The sequence below is a fragment of the Camellia sinensis genome, unplaced genomic scaffold (genome assembly GCF_055761805.1).
Source record: "Camellia sinensis isolate YWXY unplaced genomic scaffold, ASM5576180v1 Unanchor10, whole genome shotgun sequence".
Classification (NCBI taxonomy): domain Eukaryota; kingdom Viridiplantae; phylum Streptophyta; class Magnoliopsida; order Ericales; family Theaceae; genus Camellia; species Camellia sinensis.
The window spans coordinates 3,323,968-3,343,958 of record NW_028128988.1 but is presented as its reverse complement, the minus strand read 5'-3'; the positions used below and the strand labels follow the sequence as shown (position 1 = coordinate 3,343,958).

General features: G+C 45.3%; 2 protein-coding genes across 3 annotated transcripts; both read right to left on the bottom strand.

Moving 5' to 3' along the window:
* Nucleotides 1-3,005: 3,005 nt before the first annotated feature.
* Nucleotides 3,006-5,035, bottom strand: LOC145814443 (uncharacterized). The gene is made up of 3 exons (XM_082911258.1): nucleotides 4,645-5,035; nucleotides 3,902-4,560; nucleotides 3,006-3,825 (listed from the first exon to the last, which is right to left on the bottom strand). Exons 1-3 carry the CDS (start codon nucleotides 4,898-4,900, stop codon nucleotides 3,100-3,102), a joined length of 1,641 nt encoding a protein of 546 aa, XP_082767384.1. The 5' UTR covers nucleotides 4,901-5,035; the 3' UTR covers nucleotides 3,006-3,099.
* A 9,247-nt stretch (nucleotides 5,036-14,282) lies between these two features.
* LOC114322636 (uncharacterized) lies at nucleotides 14,283-16,048 on the bottom strand. 2 transcript variants are annotated; one of them, XM_082911257.1, is made up of 3 exons: nucleotides 15,922-16,048; nucleotides 15,179-15,837; nucleotides 14,283-15,102 (listed from the first exon to the last, which is right to left on the bottom strand). In XM_082911257.1, exons 1-3 carry the CDS (start codon nucleotides 15,932-15,934, stop codon nucleotides 14,377-14,379), a joined length of 1,398 nt encoding a protein of 465 aa, XP_082767383.1. In that variant the 5' UTR covers nucleotides 15,935-16,048; the 3' UTR covers nucleotides 14,283-14,376. The 2 variants fall into 2 exon arrangements, with proteins under 2 accessions (XP_082767383.1, XP_082767382.1); XM_082911256.1 differs by having other exon boundaries at nucleotides 15,179-15,943.
* Nucleotides 16,049-19,991: the final 3,943 nt, after the last annotated feature.

The window sequence follows — 19,991 nt, the reverse complement described above, 5'->3', positions numbered from 1 at the left end:
CAAGACAGACCATGCTAAGGATAGCAAGGAAGAGACAGACAAAGGCTTGCCAAAAGTTCAAACAGAGGACGAAGGACAAATAGCCAACATGGACCTTGAAGATAACACCATTCTAGACCTCACGGCATCATCTGATCCTTCCACTTGCTGGAAATTATTCGTTGGAGAGATGTGGAAGCTCTTTGTGGATGGAGCATCCAACCGACATGGCGCAGGGCTTGGCATAGTCCTCATCTCTCCAGACGGTCTGGTTATAGAGCAAGCAATCAGCCTTGGCTTCCCAGCATCCAACAATGAAGCAGAGTATGAGGCGCTTATCGCAGGACTCAAGTCAGCACACTTCATGAAAGCAGCCGAACTAATGGTATACAGTGACTCTCTGCTGGTGGTAAACCAAATTTCGGGCGAATACGAAGCAAAGGACGACAGAATGGCCAAGTACCAAGAGTTAGTCAGAACAGAGATCAAGAAGTTTGATGTGGTAAGGATAGAACAAATTGGCAGGGAGGAAAACAGCCGAGCGGACGAGCTAGCAGGCCTGGCCTCAATGGCAGATACATCGATCCCTCATCCATTACTCATCGACTTCTTACCAAGACCAAGTATAGAAGACCCCGAAGCAGAAGAAGTATATTGCACTGAATTAGGCCCTTCATGGATGGATCCCATCATCCTGTTCCTAAAAGACGGCATCCTACCAGCAGAGAAAAAAGAAGCCAACAAAATCAGGGCAAAGTCGCAGCGATTTTGGCTATCTCCATCTTTGGCATTATACAAGAAGTCATTCTCTGGGCCTTACCTCAAGTGCGTTCATCCCAGCAAAGTAGAAGCCTTCCTATTCGAAATACATGAAGGGGTATGTGGAAGTCATCAAGGGGGAAGGTCGCTCGCCTACAGGGCTATTTCGCAAGGATATTGGTGGCCATATATGCAAGCAGACTCAGAAAAATATGTGAAGAAGTGTGAAAAATGCCAGAAATTCGCACACCAAATACATCAACCAGCAAGAGAACTCCTACCCTTAACTAGCCCATGGCCTTTCGCAATGTGGGGCTTGGACATAGTAGGACCACTTCCAACAGCGCCCGGTGGCAGAAAATTCTTTCTCGCAGCAACAGACTACTTCACAAAGTGGGTGGAAGCAGAAGCATTGGCGTCAATTAAAGAGAAGGATGTGAAGAAGTTTGTTTGGCAGAATATTATCACTCGGTTTGGCATACCAAGAGCACTGATCTCAGACAATGGAACTCAGTTCGACGGCAGGATCTTTAGAAGCTTTTGCGAAGAATACAAGATAGAGTTCTACAATTCTACTCCGGCATATCCTCAAGCAAATGGGCAAGCTGAAGCATCAAATAAAGTCGTCTTGGATGGACTAAAGAAAAGGCTAGAGAAAGCAAAAGGCAAATGGGCGGACGAACTCCCTCACGTCTTATGGGCTTACCGAACCACGCCTCGGCGATCAACAGGAGAAACACCATTCTCCTTAGCCTATGGAATAGAGGCAGTCATCCCACTAGAAGTTGGCCTCCCCACAATCCGAAGCGAAAATTTTGATCCAGACTTAAATGGAGAAGCCATAGCCTTAGAACTCGACCTTGTAGAAGAAAGAAGAGAAAAAGCAATGGTTCACATCGCCGCCTACCAACGAGAGTTAATCAGAAAATACAGCAAAAAAGTACATCCAAGACAATTCAAGATTGGGGATTGGGTACTACGCAAAGTAATGGGAAACACCCTAATCCCAGGAGACGGCAAGTTAGGCCCAAATTGGGAAGGTCCTTATAAGGTGGTTGGATTAGCAGGCAAAGGGGCATACCACCTAGAAGACAAGGATGGCAAGACAATCCCTAGGCCATGGAACACGGCCAATCTCAAGTTATTTTACTTTTAGCTTTTTCTTTTTCAAGCATATGTAATTTCCTCTTCCTTCAATAAAGCGAGAAATTCTTTTTATCACAAGTTATTCTTTGTAAAAGTTAGCTTCAGTAAGGTCAGGCACATAGCGAGCATTTTATTCTAAGTTAGCTGGAAAAACTAACTTAGAGGTTGGCTGGAATAAACCAACACCCTTCCTAAGCCCAGGATAAGGATCCAGGATGCAGGACGTTTGGTCGGAATAACCAAACTTTATTCTAAGTTAACTGAAAAAACTAACTTAGAGGTTGGCTGGAATAAACCAACACCCTTCCTAAGCCCAGGATAAGGATCCAGGCTGCAGGACGTTTGGTCGGAATAACCAAACATTATTCTAAGTTAGCTGGAAAAACTAACTTAGAGGTTGGCTGGAATAAACCAACTCTTGTTACTCTTCAGCCGAAGTAAGTGTATGGCTGAAGAGTAGTTGGCCGGAATAAACCAACTCTTGTTACTCTTCAGCCAAAGTAAGTGTATGGCTGAAGAGTGGTTGGCTGGAATAAACCAACTCCTGTTACTCTTCAGCCGAAGTAAGTGTATGGCTGAAGAGTAGTTGGCCGGAATAAACCAACTTTTGTTACTCTTCAGCCGAAGTAAGTGTATGGCTGAAGAGTGGTTGGCTGGAATAAACCAACTCTTGTTACTCTTCAGCCAAAGTAAGTATATGGCTGAAGAGTGGTTGGCTGGAATAAACCAACTCTTGTTACTCTTCAGCCGAAGTAAGTGTATGACTGAAGAGTGGTTGGCTGGAATAAACCAACTCTTGTTACTCTTCAGCCGAAGTAAGTGTATGGCTGAAGAGTGGTTGGCTGAAAGAGTGGTTTGAATAAACCAACTCTTATTACTCTTCAGCCGAAGTACGTGTATGGCTGAAGAGTGGTTGGCTGGAATAAACCAACTCTTGTTACTCTTCAGCCGAATTAAGTGTAAGGCTGAAAAGTGGTTGGCTGGATTAAAACCAACACTGTATACTCCTCAGCCGAAGTAAGTATATCGGCTAAGGAGTGGTTGGCTGGTAAGTATAGTTTAACCAACCAAAAACCGAAACAACACTTGGAGTAATAGAAGACATTACAAATGCAAGCATATACACAATAACCGGAATAAGAGAAGTAAAATTTTCATTCAAAAAGAAGTCATTACAAGGCTGCTTAGTTCGGTTACAAAGAAAAGATTACAAAATTAAGAAAAAAGTTCATCTATTTCGGCGTCGAAGGCAGCATCGGCGTCAACTTGAAGACCGGTTTCAGGCACTACAACATTTTCAGAAGGAAGAACGGGTTCGGCTGGAGCCACGGCTTCACTTGGTTGATCAAGAGTTAGATCTTCCACCACGGGCTCCGACCGAACTACCTGATCTGCATTCACAACCGAAGTATCCTCAGGGGCAGAGTCTTCATCAGAAACTTCATCGTCTGAGCCCTCAAGGAACTGCTGTTGCATGGCCGTGGCATAATCCATCAGGGAGTTCGGTATAAAGTAGGCTGGAGGGTTGAAAACCTCGGTCTGAGGATCATGACCGAGCTTCTCAACGGCTCCCCTCCAGCCGCACTTAAAGAACAGATCCTTGGCCGCATTGCATTGTTGGGCATAAGCATCCTCTGCCCTCTTGAAGCCTTGTTTGTCGGCTTCCTTCACCTTCTCTTTTATTTCGGCATCCTTCTTTCTTTCAAGTTTTAGCAACTCGCGCAAGTACTTGTCCTTCAGCACAATGGCAGTCTTTTGCTTTTCGGCCTCGGCCGAACTAACCATTCCGGTCAGACGACCGACCTCACCTCGGAGTTCGGCCATTTCCTTTCTGGCCTCCTCTAGTTCGGCCGATTTCGCCTCCGCCTCTGCCGCAGCTTGCCTTGTCACTTTCCTCAGCTCCAGCACCTTCCTATGGGTGATTTGATTTTTCTGGATAGCCTGACAAAGCAACAACTTCAATTTAGCCGAAGAAAAAGAAAAGTAGAAAAACAGAAATACGACCGAAGTTACTTACCAGAATCATTGATTTCGTGGCTGACCGGATGGACTTCAGCTCGGTGGTTAACTGTTTGTGGTGATGTTCCATGTCTTTAGGCAGACACACACTCTTGGCCAAATTGATGGCCAACAGGTGGTCCTTCTCAGCAACAACCGAGTCTGTTTCCAGAATGTCTCGGTCGTTGAAAGATAGCTTCGGTGCCCAGCAACTGATGGTCCGGTCGGAAGACTCCGGTCGAGGGCTTGGTGGTAAGCTCGGCTGAATGACAGGTTCTTCATCAACCAAAACTCGTTCGGGTTCGGCAGTCCGGGGACGTTTGGTCCGGCGGGAAGAGGATGGCTGTTGGGAAGGGAGGGCGACAACGGCAGGCTGCGATTGACTGGGAGGCGTTACTTCGGGCCTAGCCGTTTCGGTAAGAAGGGCCCTAACTCTGCTCCTTTTCGCCATCTCTTCTTCTGCTGTTAGAGGGACAAGTCTTATCTCGGGCAGAGTTGGGTCCGGCTCCGGTGCTTCCTCGAGAAGAAAATCAGTTACCTTTGCTTTGCGGCGACCGCTATACCGGTAGGTCGGCTCAAAATTTAGAAGCTTTGACCAACTTCTTTCTTTAACCCGTAGTGCGGCTCGCAGAACCCCAAGGTTGGGATAACTGTACAGGGAACGGAGATGGGCGAAATCTGCAATAAAGAGAAGTGTTAGTTCGGCTAATAAACTAAAACAACCGAGATAACAAACAAGACAGAAGACCGAAGCAAAATTACCAGGCTCTCCCATTTTCCAATTTATAGGTCGGCCAGGAATTTGAGCTTGAAAATCCTCAAAATTCCCAGAGACCCAAAGGAAATCATCATCGTTAAGATCTTTGTCCGGAGTATGCTTAATTATCTTCTCTCGGCGGCGGCGAATTCTGAGGTAGTAGACCCACCCAGCATTCTTTGAGCCGATGGAATACTGATGGAATATTTCGGCTAGACCAAGATTTAGTCCGGTTTGGTGGTTTAATGCGTCTATTCCCATTATAATACGGTATGTATTGGTGGACAGTTGGGTAGGACATAACCTAGTCTGTCTAAGAAATTCGCAGATGAGCGGTTGGACAGGAAACCGTAGTCCGGTTTCAATTATTGACTGAAGGGTAAAAGGGACGGAGCCTTCATTGTCCTAGGGAGTAGCATCTTTCTTGGCCAACTCCAGTTGGACATCATCAGGAATCTGGTAGTCCTGCCTGAATTCGGCCATGCCACCAGGGGTTTCGACTAAATATCTATACTTACCCATTTGTTGAATAAGTTACGAATAAATTATTTCGGTACAAAAATTTGGCTCAGTAGCCCGGTTGAGCACACGTAGGAGTGCCTGGGCAACCTAAGTCTGCAAGGTAGAAAACAAAGGGGTTAAGCACAGATCGTGGGACCGCGCTACAAATTATAAGCAAGATATACAAATCCTACTTCGGCTCAGTGGGCTGGTTCTACCTCGGCTCATCAGAAGGTTTGTTAACTCGGTTTTGAGCAGGTTAGACCGGTTTTAACGTCTAGGGGCAGCTTTCTGAGTTCGGTCTAAAAAACTCAGAAAGCTGGTTTAGTCCCAAGGCCTAAATCGGTTGCAGTTTGAGGAAAGTTACTTCGGTCGAAGCCCCTAGGGGCGGCTTTCTGAGTTCGGTTTAAGAACTAAGAAAGCCGGCTGGGCCCCGAAAGCCTTAGCTCGGTTATTGACCGAAGTACCTAGTTCGGTACGTGCACGTTTTTCCGGTGAGTTTATCTTGGCTAGAGTGGTTGAGAAGAAACTACTGCTATTCCTTTGAGTCCTAGTTCGGTTGTTCTCTGAAATCTATCTACATACATAACACAAACAGTATCCTGGTTCGGTTGGGATGTGATTCTGGATCGAAATCGAGTTTTCTCTAGGGTATATGACATATACTCTTGGGTTCTATGGTTTCTTCATGAAAGTACGAAGAGCAAAGCAGACAAATGAAGAAAAATGTTTGCAAAAACCATACAAAGCAAAAACAGATGGAAAAACAAGTAACAAAAGCGAGAAGGGTAGACCTGCTTACCAGATTGAAGAAGAAGAAGCTGAAGATGGAGCAGTAGCAGCAACAGAAGCACGAACACAGTAAGCTCAGAACTCGAGCAGCAAGAGAACAGAGAGAGAAGACGAAGGAATAGCAAAAGTGTAGAGACCCTAGCCTCAGGAATTACTTTTGTTAGAAAGCCCAAAATTTGGGCGGGAACCGTTTCAAGATCACAAAGCACGAAGACGGCGTGACAGCCGTCCTTAACCAATCAGAGCCTGCCACGTGTCATTGGAATGAGAAGCGTTACAGTCGCTGTGATTGAAGAGACGTTTTTGACCGGACATAGTGATATCCGAGGTAAAGTTAGATCGGCTAGAGAGGCTAAAGGGTTCTTAGATCGGCTGAAAAAGCCTAATGAAACTCTAGCTCGGCCAGTAGACTGGTAATCCCAATCTTGTTGCACAGATGGAATTAAGGGGCAATTGAGAGGGTAATTTTTGGGAAAAATTGGGCCGAGCTCCGAGTTTGGCTTCGAGGCCCAAAACGCGAAGGACTAAGTAAAAAGGCCGTAATGGCTACTTCGGCCTAGGGGCAAGGTTACTCCGGCCTTAAGGAGACAAAGTTACTTCGGCCCGAGGAGGTGAGATTACTCCGGTCCAAGGAAGAGTAAAGCCACTCCGGTCCGGAGACAACTCGGAGTTAGGCCGGTCTCAGAGTTAGTCCGGCCGCAGTATGTTCTGGGAAGAACGGTTTCAGAATTAGTCCGGTCGCGTCATACAGCGGTTGGGACGGTCAGAACTTGCTACTTGGAAGTTTGAACTAAGCACATCAAGGTCAAACAGGGCAGCCGAAGTAATCAATTGGAGGAGCAGACCGAGCTAAGTATAGTTCGGCCCTCTGTGGCTCGGTATAGCCAATTTTACTTCGGTCACGTGGAAGTTCGGTCATATAAAAAACCATCCCACTTGGTTTAAGCAGTGGGGGAGGGTGCAAAAGGATAAGCATTATCCTTAGGAGAATGAATCCTAGGAGGACTCTGCATGGAGAAGTACAAGTCCTACTAGGATTGTGCCATACGAAACTTATAAAAGCTCACAAGCAACACCTTGGAGGAGGTAATTGAACACAACCTTTCTGAGAACTTAGAGCTTTGTCTATTTGTCAAGTTTTCTGACTTAGGCATCGGAGAGGTTTCCGGCACACACCCGCCGGCTAGCTCACGTTTGTGTTTTCAGGTGACAAAGCGACATCGTACGGAGGAGCGTGGACTTGGTCAACAGGATTATACGAGGAGAATTATTTCCTCCCCGTACAATTGGCGCCGTCTGTGGGAAGAACAGACAAGAACAAAACCTCTTGACTAAGCTTCTCCTTTTTTCTCAAGTCAATGGCACACATTGAAGAACTACCGCAGTCCGCCGTCGACGGACTAACTCCAGAGGGGGGCGCAAGGCGAGAAGGATTACCTTCCGTCCCTCCCATGGCGGAGTTGGAACTCCAACAACATAACTCCAGGAGGAGTGGCAGGGAAAGGCGGAATAGCAGCCCTCGTCACTCTCAGAGTCCTGACAGACAAAGGAGGAGGATTGATCCTCAAGCCCTGGAAGATCGCGTGAAGGAACAAGATGAACTAATTCGAAGGATGGCGGCGGACATGGAGGCCTTGAAACGCCAGATGAAGAATAAAGATGTGGCGACAGGAGAGGGGCGCAAGCATAAAACGCCCCCTCGCCACTCAGAGAATCGTAGTAGGAATACTACGCCCTCCCAAGGAGAGAGCAGAAGCCTCAGGACAGGCGACACTCACTCCTTATCTTCAAGAACTCGTCACTCCAGGTCTGAGAGGACGAGATCCGAAAGATCATATACTGAAGGAAGTACGTATTGGCCTTCACATTCACACCAAACCAGATCCAGACAAACCGAGCTACCCAGGTCATCCGACTTACGAACCGTGCTAGAAGAAAAAGCACGATGCAAGGAGGATGCCAGGGCAAGGGATCCACACCGAATCTCGGCCCTACAACGGTTGGCTCCTCGAACGCATGGAAGCGTCGAGGTTGGAATGCCAATACCACGACCGGCCTACGAACCAGCGGACAAAGCATTGGCAAGACTACAGACTTCGCCGTTTGTCCCAGCGATCGAAAACGCTCCCCTACCATCAGGCTTCCTTCAGCCGAAGTTCAATACATATGAAGGGAAGACGGACCCGTATTCACACTTGAGCCACTTTCGCCAAGTCATGGCCGTGTACAGGCGAAACGAGGCCTTAATGTGCATACTTTTTCCATCAAGTCTGGGCGACCTGGGCTTGACTTGGTTCGAAAAGCTCCCAGAAGGTAGCATAGCCTCCTGGGCCCAATTGGCAGAAGCATTCGTAACAAGGTTTCGGACAAATACTAAAACACCGGTGGAGATAGACCAGCTACTCTCCATCGACATGGGTGAGAAAGAAACCCTCAGATCTTACAACAGTCGCTACTGGGAGACATTCAACCAGATTGGAGACTGCCCCACCAATCTAGCCATTGCGCAATATAAAAGAGGCCTACCAGTAGGGAACCGACTAAGGGATTCAATTACCATGACGCCACCCCTCACCATGGAAGCCCTGATGGAGAGAGTGCATCAGCACATCAGGGTAGAAGAAGATGGCGCACGTTCCAAAGCCAAAACAAGTGCGGCCACGGTACCAGAAAAGAAAACCTCAGCAAAGGTTAATACGGTGGACCGAAGTAACAAAAATGGACGTGGCAGACGAGATAACGGAGAAGACCCAGACAAAAGATGGCTAAGAATTCGCACTGCCATAACCACGGTGTTCAAAAAACCAATATATCGGATTCTGAGCGAAATCAAGGATGAGCCTTTTGTCAAGTGGCCAGCCAAGCTTGGAGAAGCTCAGAAGAATTACGACGACAGATCACGGTGCACCTTCCACAAAGAAAAGGGGCACCGAACTGAGAATTGCACGCCCCTAAGACAGCATTTAGAAGAATTGGTGGCAGCAGGCCACTTGGACGAATACATTGAAGGAGGAGCGCAACCGGCCCCCCAAGATCATGACCAACCCAACAGAATGCCAAACGACGCACCACCACAAGGCATTATCAATGTAATTCATGGAGTTATTGAACCTGAGCGCGTATGCGAGCTTAGAGGTTCAATCAAGAAGGCTGAACACTTTAGGGAAGTATTAAGTTCCCAACCCGCCATCAAGAAGGGGAGGACAGAGGCAACAAACGTCATGTCCTTTTCGGATAAGGACTTGGAACGAATTTACTGCCCTCATAATGATGCCCTGGTTGTCACTCTCCGAGTCAAGGATTTTGACGTCAAGCGGATTCTGATTGACCAGGGTAGTTCATGTGAGATCATGTATTACGACACATTCAAACAACTAAAGCTGCAAGACAAAGACTTGGCACCTGCAGTTTCTCCCCTGATTGGATTCAACTCCATGCCAGAGTGGCCTGTCGGCAAAATAATCCTTCCAGTCAGAGCTGGAAGCGTATCAAAACAGGTGGAGTTCTGGGTATTGAAGGTCCCCTCCACCTACAACATCATCCTAGGCAGAACATGGCTGCATGCCATGCGTTCGGTGGCGTCATCATACCATCAGGTAATGCGGTTCCCCAATGACACCGGTATAATTGAAGAAGTCTATGGCGATCAGATCATGTCAAAGCAGTGCTTCGCCACAGCAAATGGAAGACGAGCTGCCAAAGGATACGTTCATTCGGTGGAAGAACCAGAGAGTAATGAACTATTCGCTGACGTCGGCAAAGAAGCTAATCAGAAAGCGGTGGAAGACTTGGTGGAGGTAAAAATAGATGAGAAGAACCCGGATAAGTTCTTCCTGCTTGGCTCATCATTGTCCAGCGCTGAGAGATTAGAGGTCATGGAATTCTTGACTTCTAATATCGAAGTGTTTGCCTGGACACCTTACGACATGCCAGGCATTGATCCAAACTTCATCAGTCACCAACTCAATGTCCACCCATCCGCCAGACCAGTCATTCAACGCACGCGCAGATCGGCACTCCACCACGCCGAAATAGTGGCAGAAGAGGTAGGCAACCTGCTGGAGGCAGGAGCGATAAGGGAAGTGCACTACCCAAAATGGATCTCCAACACCGTCGTAGTGCCAAAAAAGAATGGAAAATGGCGTGTCTGCGTCGACTACAAAACAGTCAACAAAGCGTGCCCAAAAGATAGCTTCCCTCTACCAAGGATAGATCAACTGGTGGACTTAACGGCAGGACATAACCGACTTAGCTTTTTGGATGCATACAGAGGCTACCACCAGATCGCCATGCATGAACCAGACCAGGAGGTCACATCCTTCACAACACCAAGGGGGTTATATTGCTACAAGGTCATGCCCTTCGGCCTAAAGAACGCAGGGGCAACATTCCAAAGGATGGTCACCAAGATGTTTGAACCATTGTTAGGCAGAACAATGGAGGCGTACATCGACGACATGGTGGTCAAAAGCAAGGATGAGAATGACCATCTAAAAGACCTAGGCGAGATGTTCCAGATCCTGAAGAAACACAAGTTGCGCCTCAACGCATCCAAATGCGCATTCGGAGTTGGATCTGGCAAATTCTTGGGCTTCCTGGTGACCAACCGAGGTATAGAAGCAGACCCCTCTCAGATCAAAGCAATCCAGGAGTTGGAGAGACCAAACTCAGTCAAAGAAGTGCAGCATCTCACTGGTATGGCGGCTGCGCTAAACCGGTTCATAAGCAGGTCGTCAGACAGACTACGACCATTCTTCCAAGCTTTAAAAGCCAAGTTTGAGTGGGATGAAGAATGCGACCGAGCTCTGGAAAGCTTGAAGGAGTACATGTCTTCCCCACCACTACTTGTAACTCCAATTCCTGGTGAAGAACTCTTTTTATATCTGGCAGTTTCTCAACACGCAGTTAGCGCAGTGTTGGTTCGTGCAGAAGGAATACAACACCTGCCCATCTTTTATGTAAGCAAGACATTGTTGGGAGCCGAAACAAGGTACTTGCCCTTAGAAAAACTAGCATTAGCATTAATGATGGCATCCAGAAAGTTGGCACATTACTTTCACGCCCACACCATAGTCGTTCTCACAGCCTTTCCACTAAAAGCTCTGTTTGAAAGGGCGAACTTTAGTGGGCGAATTTTGAAGTGGGCAGTAGAATTGGGACAATTCGACGTCAAATTCCGACCTAAAACCGCAATAAAAGCCCAATCCTTGGCAGACTTCGTCGCAGAATTCACCCCTGGAAGTCATCATATCTGCCCAGTCGACCTGACTGACACAACCGAACTAGGGACGGAAGTTGACGCCGGAATAGCGCAACCCCTAGTAGAAGGTAGTCAATCAAGCACCAAGACAGACCATGCTAAGGATAGCAAGGAAGAGACAGACAAAGGCTTGCCAAAAGTTCAAACAGAGGACGAAGGACAAATAGCCAACATGGACCTTGAAGATAACACCATTCTAGACCTCACGGCATCATCTGATCCTTCCACTTGCTGGAAATTATTCGTTGGAGAGATGTGGAAGCTCTTTGTGGATGGAGCATCCAACCGACATGGCGCAGGGCTTGGCATAGTCCTCATCTCTCCAGACGGTCTGGTTATAGAGCAAGCAATCAGCCTTGGCTTCCCAGCATCCAACAATGAAGCAGAGTATGAGGCGCTTATCGCAGGACTCAAGTCAGCACACTTCATGAAAGCAGCCGAACTAATGGTATACAGTGACTCTCTGCTGGTGGTAAACCAAATTTCGGGCGAATACGAAGCAAAGGACGACAGAATGGCCAAGTACCAAGAGTTAGTCAGAACAGAGATCAAGAAGTTTGATGTGGTAAGGATAGAACAAATTGGCAGGGAGGAAAACAGCCGAGCGGACGAGCTAGCAGGCCTGGCCTCAATGGCAGATACATCGATCCCTCATCCATTACTCATCGACTTCTTACCAAGACCAAGTATAGAAGACCCCGAAGCAGAAGAAGTATATTGCACTGAATTAGGCCCTTCATGGATGGATCCCATCATCCTGTTCCTAAAAGACGGCATCCTACCAGCAGAGAAAAAAGAAGCCAACAAAATCAGGGCAAAGTCGCAGCGATTTTGGCTATCTCCATCTTTGGCATTATACAAGAAGTCATTCTCTGGGCCTTACCTCAAGTGCGTTCATCCCAGCAAAGTAGAAGCCTTCCTATTCGAAATACATGAAGGGGTATGTGGAAGTCATCAAGGGGGAAGGTCGCTCGCCTACAGGGCTATTTCGCAAGGATATTGGTGGCCATATATGCAAGCAGACTCAGAAAAATATGTGAAGAAGTGTGAAAAATGCCAGAAATTCGCACACCAAATACATCAACCAGCAAGAGAACTCCTACCCTTAACTAGCCCATGGCCTTTCGCAATGTGGGGCTTGGACATAGTAGGACCACTTCCAACAGCGCCCGGTGGCAGAAAATTCTTTCTCGCAGCAACAGACTACTTCACAAAGTGGGTGGAAGCAGAAGCATTGGCGTCAATTAAAGAGAAGGATGTGAAGAAGTTTGTTTGGCAGAATATTATCACTCGGTTTGGCATACCAAGAGCACTGATCTCAGACAATGGAACTCAGTTCGACGGCAGGATCTTTAGAAGCTTTTGCGAAGAATACAAGATAGAGTTCTACAATTCTACTCCGGCATATCCTCAAGCAAATGGGCAAGCTGAAGCATCAAATAAAGTCGTCTTGGATGGACTAAAGAAAAGGCTAGAGAAAGCAAAAGGCAAATGGGCGGACGAACTCCCTCACGTCTTATGGGCTTACCGAACCACGCCTCGGCGATCAACAGGAGAAACACCATTCTCCTTAGCCTATGGAATAGAGGCAGTCATCCCACTAGAAGTTGGCCTCCCCACAATCCGAAGCGAAAATTTTGATCCAGACTTAAATGGAGAAGCCATAGCCTTAGAACTCGACCTTGTAGAAGAAAGAAGAGAAAAAGCAATGGTTCACATCGCCGCCTACCAACGAGAGTTAATCAGAAAATACAGCAAAAAAGTACATCCAAGACAATTCAAGATTGGGGATTGGGTACTACGCAAAGTAATGGGAAACACCCTAATCCCAGGAGACGGCAAGTTAGGCCCAAATTGGGAAGGTCCTTATAAGGTGGTTGGATTAGCAGGCAAAGGGGCATACCACCTAGAAGACAAGGATGGCAAGACAATCCCTAGGCCATGGAACACGGCCAATCTCAAGTTATTTTACTTTTAGCTTTTTCTTTTTCAAGCATATGTAATTTCCTCTTCCTTCAATAAAGCGAGAAATTCTTTTTATCACAAGTTATTCTTTGTAAAAGTTAGCTTCAGTAAGGTCAGGCACATAGCGAGCATTTTATTCTAAGTTAGCTGGAAAAACTAACTTAGAGGTTGGCTGGAATAAACCAACACCCTTCCTAAGCCCAGGATAAGGATCCAGGCTGCAGGACGTTTGGTCGGAATAACCAAACTTTATTCTAAGTTAACTGAAAAAACTAACTTAGAGGTTGGCTGGAATAAACCAACACCCTTCCTAAGCCCAGGATAAGGATCCAGGCTGCAGGACGTTTGGTCGGAATAACCAAACATTATTCTAAGTTAGCTGGAAAAACTAACTTAGAGGTTGGCTGGAATAAACCAACTCTTGTTACTCTTCAGCCGAAGTAAGTGTATGGCTGAAGAGTAGTTGGCCGGAATAAACCAACTCTTGTTACTCTTCAGCCAAAGTAAGTGTATGGCTGAAGAGTGGTTGGCTGGAATAAACCAACTCCTGTTACTCTTCAGCCGAAGTAAGTGTATGGCTGAAGAGTAGTTGGCCGGAATAAACCAACTTTTGTTACTCTTCAGCCGAAGTAAGTGTATGGCTGAAGAGTGGTTGGCTGGAATAAACCAACTCTTGTTACTCTTCAGCCAAAGTAAGTATATGGCTGAAGAGTGGTTGGCTGGAATAAACCAACTCTTGTTACTCTTCAGCCGAAGTAAGTGTATGACTGAAGAGTGGTTGGCTGGAATAAACCAACTCTTGTTACTCTTCAGCCGAAGTAAGTGTATGGCTGAAGAGTGGTTGGCTGAAAGAGTGGTTTGAATAAACCAACTCTTATTACTCTTCAGCCGAAGTACGTGTATGGCTGAAGAGTGGTTGGCTGGAATAAACCAACTCTTGTTACTCTTCAGCCGAAATTAAGTGTAAGGCTGAAAAGTGGTTGGCTGGATTAAAACCAACACTGTATACTCCTCAGCCGAAGTAAGTATATCGGCTAAGGAGTGGTTGGCTGGTAAGTATAGTTTAACCAACCAAAAACCGAAACAACACTTGGAGTAATAGAAGACATTACAAATGCAAGCATATACACAATAACCGGAATAAGAGAAGTAAAATTTTCATTCAAAAAGAAGTCATTACAAGGCTGCTTAGTTCGGTTACAAAGAAAAGATTACAAAATTAAGAAAAAAGTTCATCTATTTCGGCGTCGAAGGCAGCATCGGCGTCAACTTGAAGACCGGTTTCGGGCACTACAACATTTTCAGAAGGAAGAACGGGTTCGGCTGGAGCCACGGCTTCACTTGGTTGATCAAGAGTTAGATCTTCCACCACGGGCTCCGACCGAACTACCTGATCTGCATTCACAACCGAAGTATCCTCAGGGGCAGAGTCTTCATCAGAAACTTCATCGTCTGAGCCCTCAAGGAACTGCTGTTGCATGGCCGTAGCATAATCCATCAGGGAGTTCGGTATAAAGTAGGCTGGAGGGTTGAAAACCTCGGTCTGAGGATCATGACCGAGCCTCTCAACGGCTCCCCTCCAGCCGCACTTAAAGAACAGATCCTTGGCCGCATTGCATTGTTGGGCATAAGCATCCTCTGCCCTCTTGAAGCCTTGTTTGTCGGCTTCCTTCACCTTCTCTTTTATTTCGGCATCCTTCTTTCTTTCAAGTTTTAGCAACTCGCGCAAGTACTTGTCCTTCAGCACAATGGCAGTCTTTTGCTTTTCGGCCTCGGCCGAACTAACCATTCCGGTCAGACGACCGACCTCACCTCGGAGTTCGGCCATTTCCTTTCTGGCCTCCTCTAGTTCGGTCGATTTCGCCTCCGCCTCTGCCGCAGCTTGCCTTGTCACTTTCCTCAGCTCCAGCACCTTCCTATGGGTGATTTGATTTTTCTGGATAGCCTGACAAAGCAACAACTTCAATTTAGCCGAAGAAAAAGAAAAGTAGAAAAACAGAAATACGACCGAAGTTACTTACCAGAATCATTGATTTCGTGGCTGACCGGATGGACTTCAGCTCGGTGGTTAACTGTTTGTGGTGATGTTCCATGTCTTTAGGCAGACACACACTCTTGGCCAAATTGATGGCCAACAGGTGGTCCTTCTCAGCAACAACCGAGTCTGTTTCCAGAATGTCTCGGTCGTTGAAAGATAGCTTCGGTGCCCAGCAACTGATGGTCCGGTCGGAAGACTCCGGTCGAGGGCTTGGTGGTAAGCTCGGCTGAATGACAGGTTCTTCATCAACCAAAACTCGTTCGGGTTCGGCAGTCCGGGGACGTTTGGTCCGGCGGGAAGAGGATGGCTGTTGGGAAGGGAGGGCGACAACGGCAGGCTGCGATTGACTGGGAGGCGTTACTTCGGGCCTAGCCGTTTCGGTAAGAAGGGCCCTAACTCTGCTCCTTTTCGCCATCTCTTCTTCTGCTGTTAGAGGGACAAGTCTTATCTCGGGCAGAGTTGGGTCCGGCTCCGGTGCTTCCTCGAGAAGAAAATCAGTTACCTTTGCTTTGCGGCGACCGCTATACCGGTAGGTCGGCTCAAAATTTAGAAGCTTTGACCAACTTCTTTCTTTAACCCGTAGTGCGGCTCGCAGAACCCCAAGGTTGGGATAACTGTACAGGGAACGGAGATGGGCGAAATCTGCAATAAAGAGAAGTGTTAGTTCGGCTAATAAACTAAAACAACCGAGATAACAAACAAGACAGAAGACCGAAGCAAAATTACCAGGCTCTCCCATTTTCCAATTTATAGGTCGGCCAGGAATTTGAGCTTGAAAATCCTCAAAATTCCCAGAGACCCAAAGGAAATCATCATCGTTAAGATCTTTGTCCGGAGTATGCTTAATTATCTTCTCTCGGCGGCGGCGAATTCTGAGGTAGTAGACCCACCCAGCATTCTTTGAGCCGATGGAATACTGATGGAATATTTCGGCTAGACCAAGATTTAGTCCGGTTTGGTGGTTTAATGCGTCTATTCCCATTATAATACGGTATGTATTGGTGGACAGTTGGGTAGGACATAACCTAGTCTGTCTAAGAAATTCGCAGATGAGCGGTTGGACAGGAAACCGTAGTCCGGTTTCAATTATTGACTGAAGGGTAAAAGGGACGGAGCCTTCATTGTCCCAGGGAGTAGCATCTTTCTTGGCCAACTCCAGTTGGACATCATCAGGAATCTGGTAGTCCTGCCTGAATTCGGCCATGCCACCAGGGGTTTCGACTAAATATCTATACTTACCCATTTGTTGAATAAGTTACGAATAAATTATTTCGGTACAAAAATTTGGCTCAGTAGCCCGGTTGAGCACACGTAGGAGTGCCTGGGCAACCTAAGTCTGCAAGGTAGAAAACAAAGGGGTTAAGCACAGATCGTGGGACCGCGCTACAAATTATAAGCAAGATATACAAATCCTACTTCGGCTCAGTGGGCTGGTTCTACCTCGGCTCATCAGAAGGTTTGTTAACTCGGTTTTGAGCAGGTTAGACCGGTTTTAACGTCTAGGGGCAGCTTTCTGAGTTCGGTCTAAAAAACTCAGAAAGCTGGTTTAGTCCCAAGGCCTAAATCGGTTGCAGTTTGAGGAAAGTTACTTCGGTCGAAGCCCCTAGGGGCGGCTTTCTGAGTTCGGTTTAAGAACTAAGAAAGCCGGCTGGGCCCCGAAAGCCTTAGCTCGGTTATTGACCGAAGTACCTAGTTCGGTACGTGCACGTTTTTCCGGTGAGTTTATCTTGGCTAGAGTGGTTGAGAAGAAACTACTGCTATTCCTTTGAGTCCTAGTTCGGTTGTTCTCTGAAATCTATCTACATACATAACACAAACAGTATCCTGGTTCGGTTGGGATGTGATTCTGGATCGAAATCGAGTTTTCTCTAGGGTATATGACATATACTCTTGGGTTCTATGGTTTCTTCATGAAAGTACGAAGAGCAAAGCAGACAAATGAAGAAAAATGTTTGCAAAAACCATACAAAGCAAAAACAGATGGAAAAACAAGTAACAAAAGCGAGAAGGGTAGACCTGCTTACCAGATTGAAGAAGAAGAAGCTGAAGATGGAGCAGTAGCAGCAACAGAAGCACGAACACAGTAAGCTCAGAACTCGAGCAGCAAGAGAACAGAGAGAGAAGACGAAGGAATAGCAAAAGTGTAGAGACCCTAGCCTCAGGAATTACTTTTGTTAGAAAGCCCAAAATTTGGGCGGGAACCGTTTCAAGATCACAAAGCACGAAGACGGCGTGACAGCCGTCCTTAACCAATCAGAGCCTGCCACGTGTCATTGGAATGAGAAGCGTTACAGTCGCTGTGATTGAAGAGACGTTTTTGACCGGACATAGTGATATCCGAGGTAAAGTTAGATCGGCTAGAGAGGCTAAAGGGTTCTTAGATCGGCTGAAAAAGCCTAATGAAACTCTAGCTCGGCCAGTAGACTGGTAATCCCAATCTTGTTGCACAGATGGAATTAAGGGGCAATTGAGAGGGTAATTTTTGGGAAAAATTGGGCCGAGCTCCGAGTTTGGCTTCGAGGCCCAAAACGCGAAGGACTAAGTAAAAAGGCCGTAATGGCTACTTCGGCCTAGGGGCAAGGTTACTCCGGCCTTAAGGAGACAAAGTTACTTCGGCCCGAGGAGGTGAGATTACTCCGGTCCAAGGAAGAGTAAAGCCACTCCGGTCCGGAGACAACTCGGAGTTAGGCCGGTCTCAGAGTTAGTCCGGCCGCAGTATGTTCTGGGAAGAACGGTTTCAGAATTAGTCCGGTCGCGACATACAGCGGTTGGGACGGTCAGAACTTGCTACTTGGAAGTTTGAACTAAGCACATCAAGGTCAAACAGGGCAGCCGAAGTAATCAATTGGAGGAGCAGACCGAGCTAAGTATAGTTCGGCCCTCTGTGGCTCGGTATAGCCAATTTTACTTCGGTCACGTGGAAGTTCGGTCATATAAAAAACCATCCCACTTGGTTTAAGCAGTGGGGGAGGGTGCAAAAGGATAAGCATTATCCTTAGGAGAATGAATCCTAGGAGGACTCTGCATGGAGAAGTACAAGTCCTACTAGGATTGTGCCATACGAAACTTATAAAAGCTCACAAGCAACACCTTGGAGGAGGTAATTGAACACAACCTTTCTGAGAACTTAGAGCTTTGTCTATTTGTCAAGTTTTCTGACTTAGGCATCGGAGAGGTTTCCGGCACACACCCGCCGGCTAGCTCACGTTTGTGTTTTCAGGTGACAAAGCGACGTCGTACGGAGGAGCGTGGACTTGGTCAACAGGATTATACGAGGAGAATTATTTCCTCCCCGTACAGAGTACCAACCATATCATCATTGATCTTCTTACTTTCAAAGTCATCACAGGCTACAAAATAGAGGTACGAAAGAGTGTTTTTCTTTTCTTCTTTTTAAGAATATATGTTTTCTTTTTAATTAGTTGGCACTGTCTAACTTCTATTTTTTCGAGGTTCAAATTTTTGCAAAATAATGTAGACCTCGTATTTGATTTTTTACCTGAGGGGTTACTTGCAGATCCCTTGTTGCGGTTCCTTGCGTTGCTGAGCCTGTTCAAGACCTCGTATTTGATTTTTCAATAGGTAAATACTCATATAATTAATATTGAGAGAGGGTTGTCTCGTGTTAGTTGGCCCCTCCTATCTATTTTATTGATTGAATAATCTATCGATTTATAATTACACATCCTTAAAAAGAGTGTATCATATGCATTTCTAACTATACTTTTTTCTTCTTTAATTATGACATTATTTTAGTTATAATTCATGTGTTTTTTAATTATGCCTCATGTTGTGTTTAGTTATCATATATATATTTTTTAAGTTGTGACTCAGAAAGTATGAAATTATGTTATTTTATTTTTTAATTGTAAGGTGCATATAGTACATACTTTTAAGAGTGTGTACCATAGTTATACTTATATTAAGCAAAATGAAAGGGGTGCTACATCCCAGTGGAATAAAAAAGTTTTTTTTACATAAACATGGAGGGGTACAAGAATATTTCACTTGTATTCCATCACAAAATCACTTACACCTCACATAATTTTGTATTTTTTTTTTCTTTATCCCACTATACTATAATTCCCCCTAAGATGAACTTTTCATCTGAAAATGTTCTATGAGCTCCGAAGTATTAACCTAAATTTATTAAATTTTTAAATTTTAAGAAATGCACATGCCATAGAAATATTGGCCATCTAACCATATCTATAATTTTGAAATTCAAAAATCTTAATATGGAAAGTCAAAAAAGAAATTTAGCCATCTCTAATTTGAAATTTAAAAATCTTTAAAAAAAAATTCCAAATATGAAATTAGTCTTAAATAATTTTAAATTTTAAAAATATTTATTTCAAAATTTTCTATTTTTATTTTTGAAACTAAACAATTCATGTGCAAAATATTTAGGTGTCAAAATATTTATAGCACATTTGTTACAAAGAGAAATTAAAACAAAAAAATATATGTGTTGTGCTTAAAAATACATATGATTTTAACTATGTCTTTTAACAATATCCAGGCATGCAATATTTTATTTTTAAAATTTTAAAATGCGTGTCATAAAATATAGATGATATAAAACTATTGGCCTATCTTCTTCTTTTTTCGTAATTTAAAAATTTGTAAATGGAAAGTCAAAAATAAAATTCTGACCATATCTACGTTACATCTATTTTGAGATTTAAAAGAAAAGTCTAAATATAATTTTAATTATATATAATTTTAAAATATTTAAATGGAAAATATGAATGAAATTTTTAGCTACAAATTATAATTATCAAATGACCTAATTT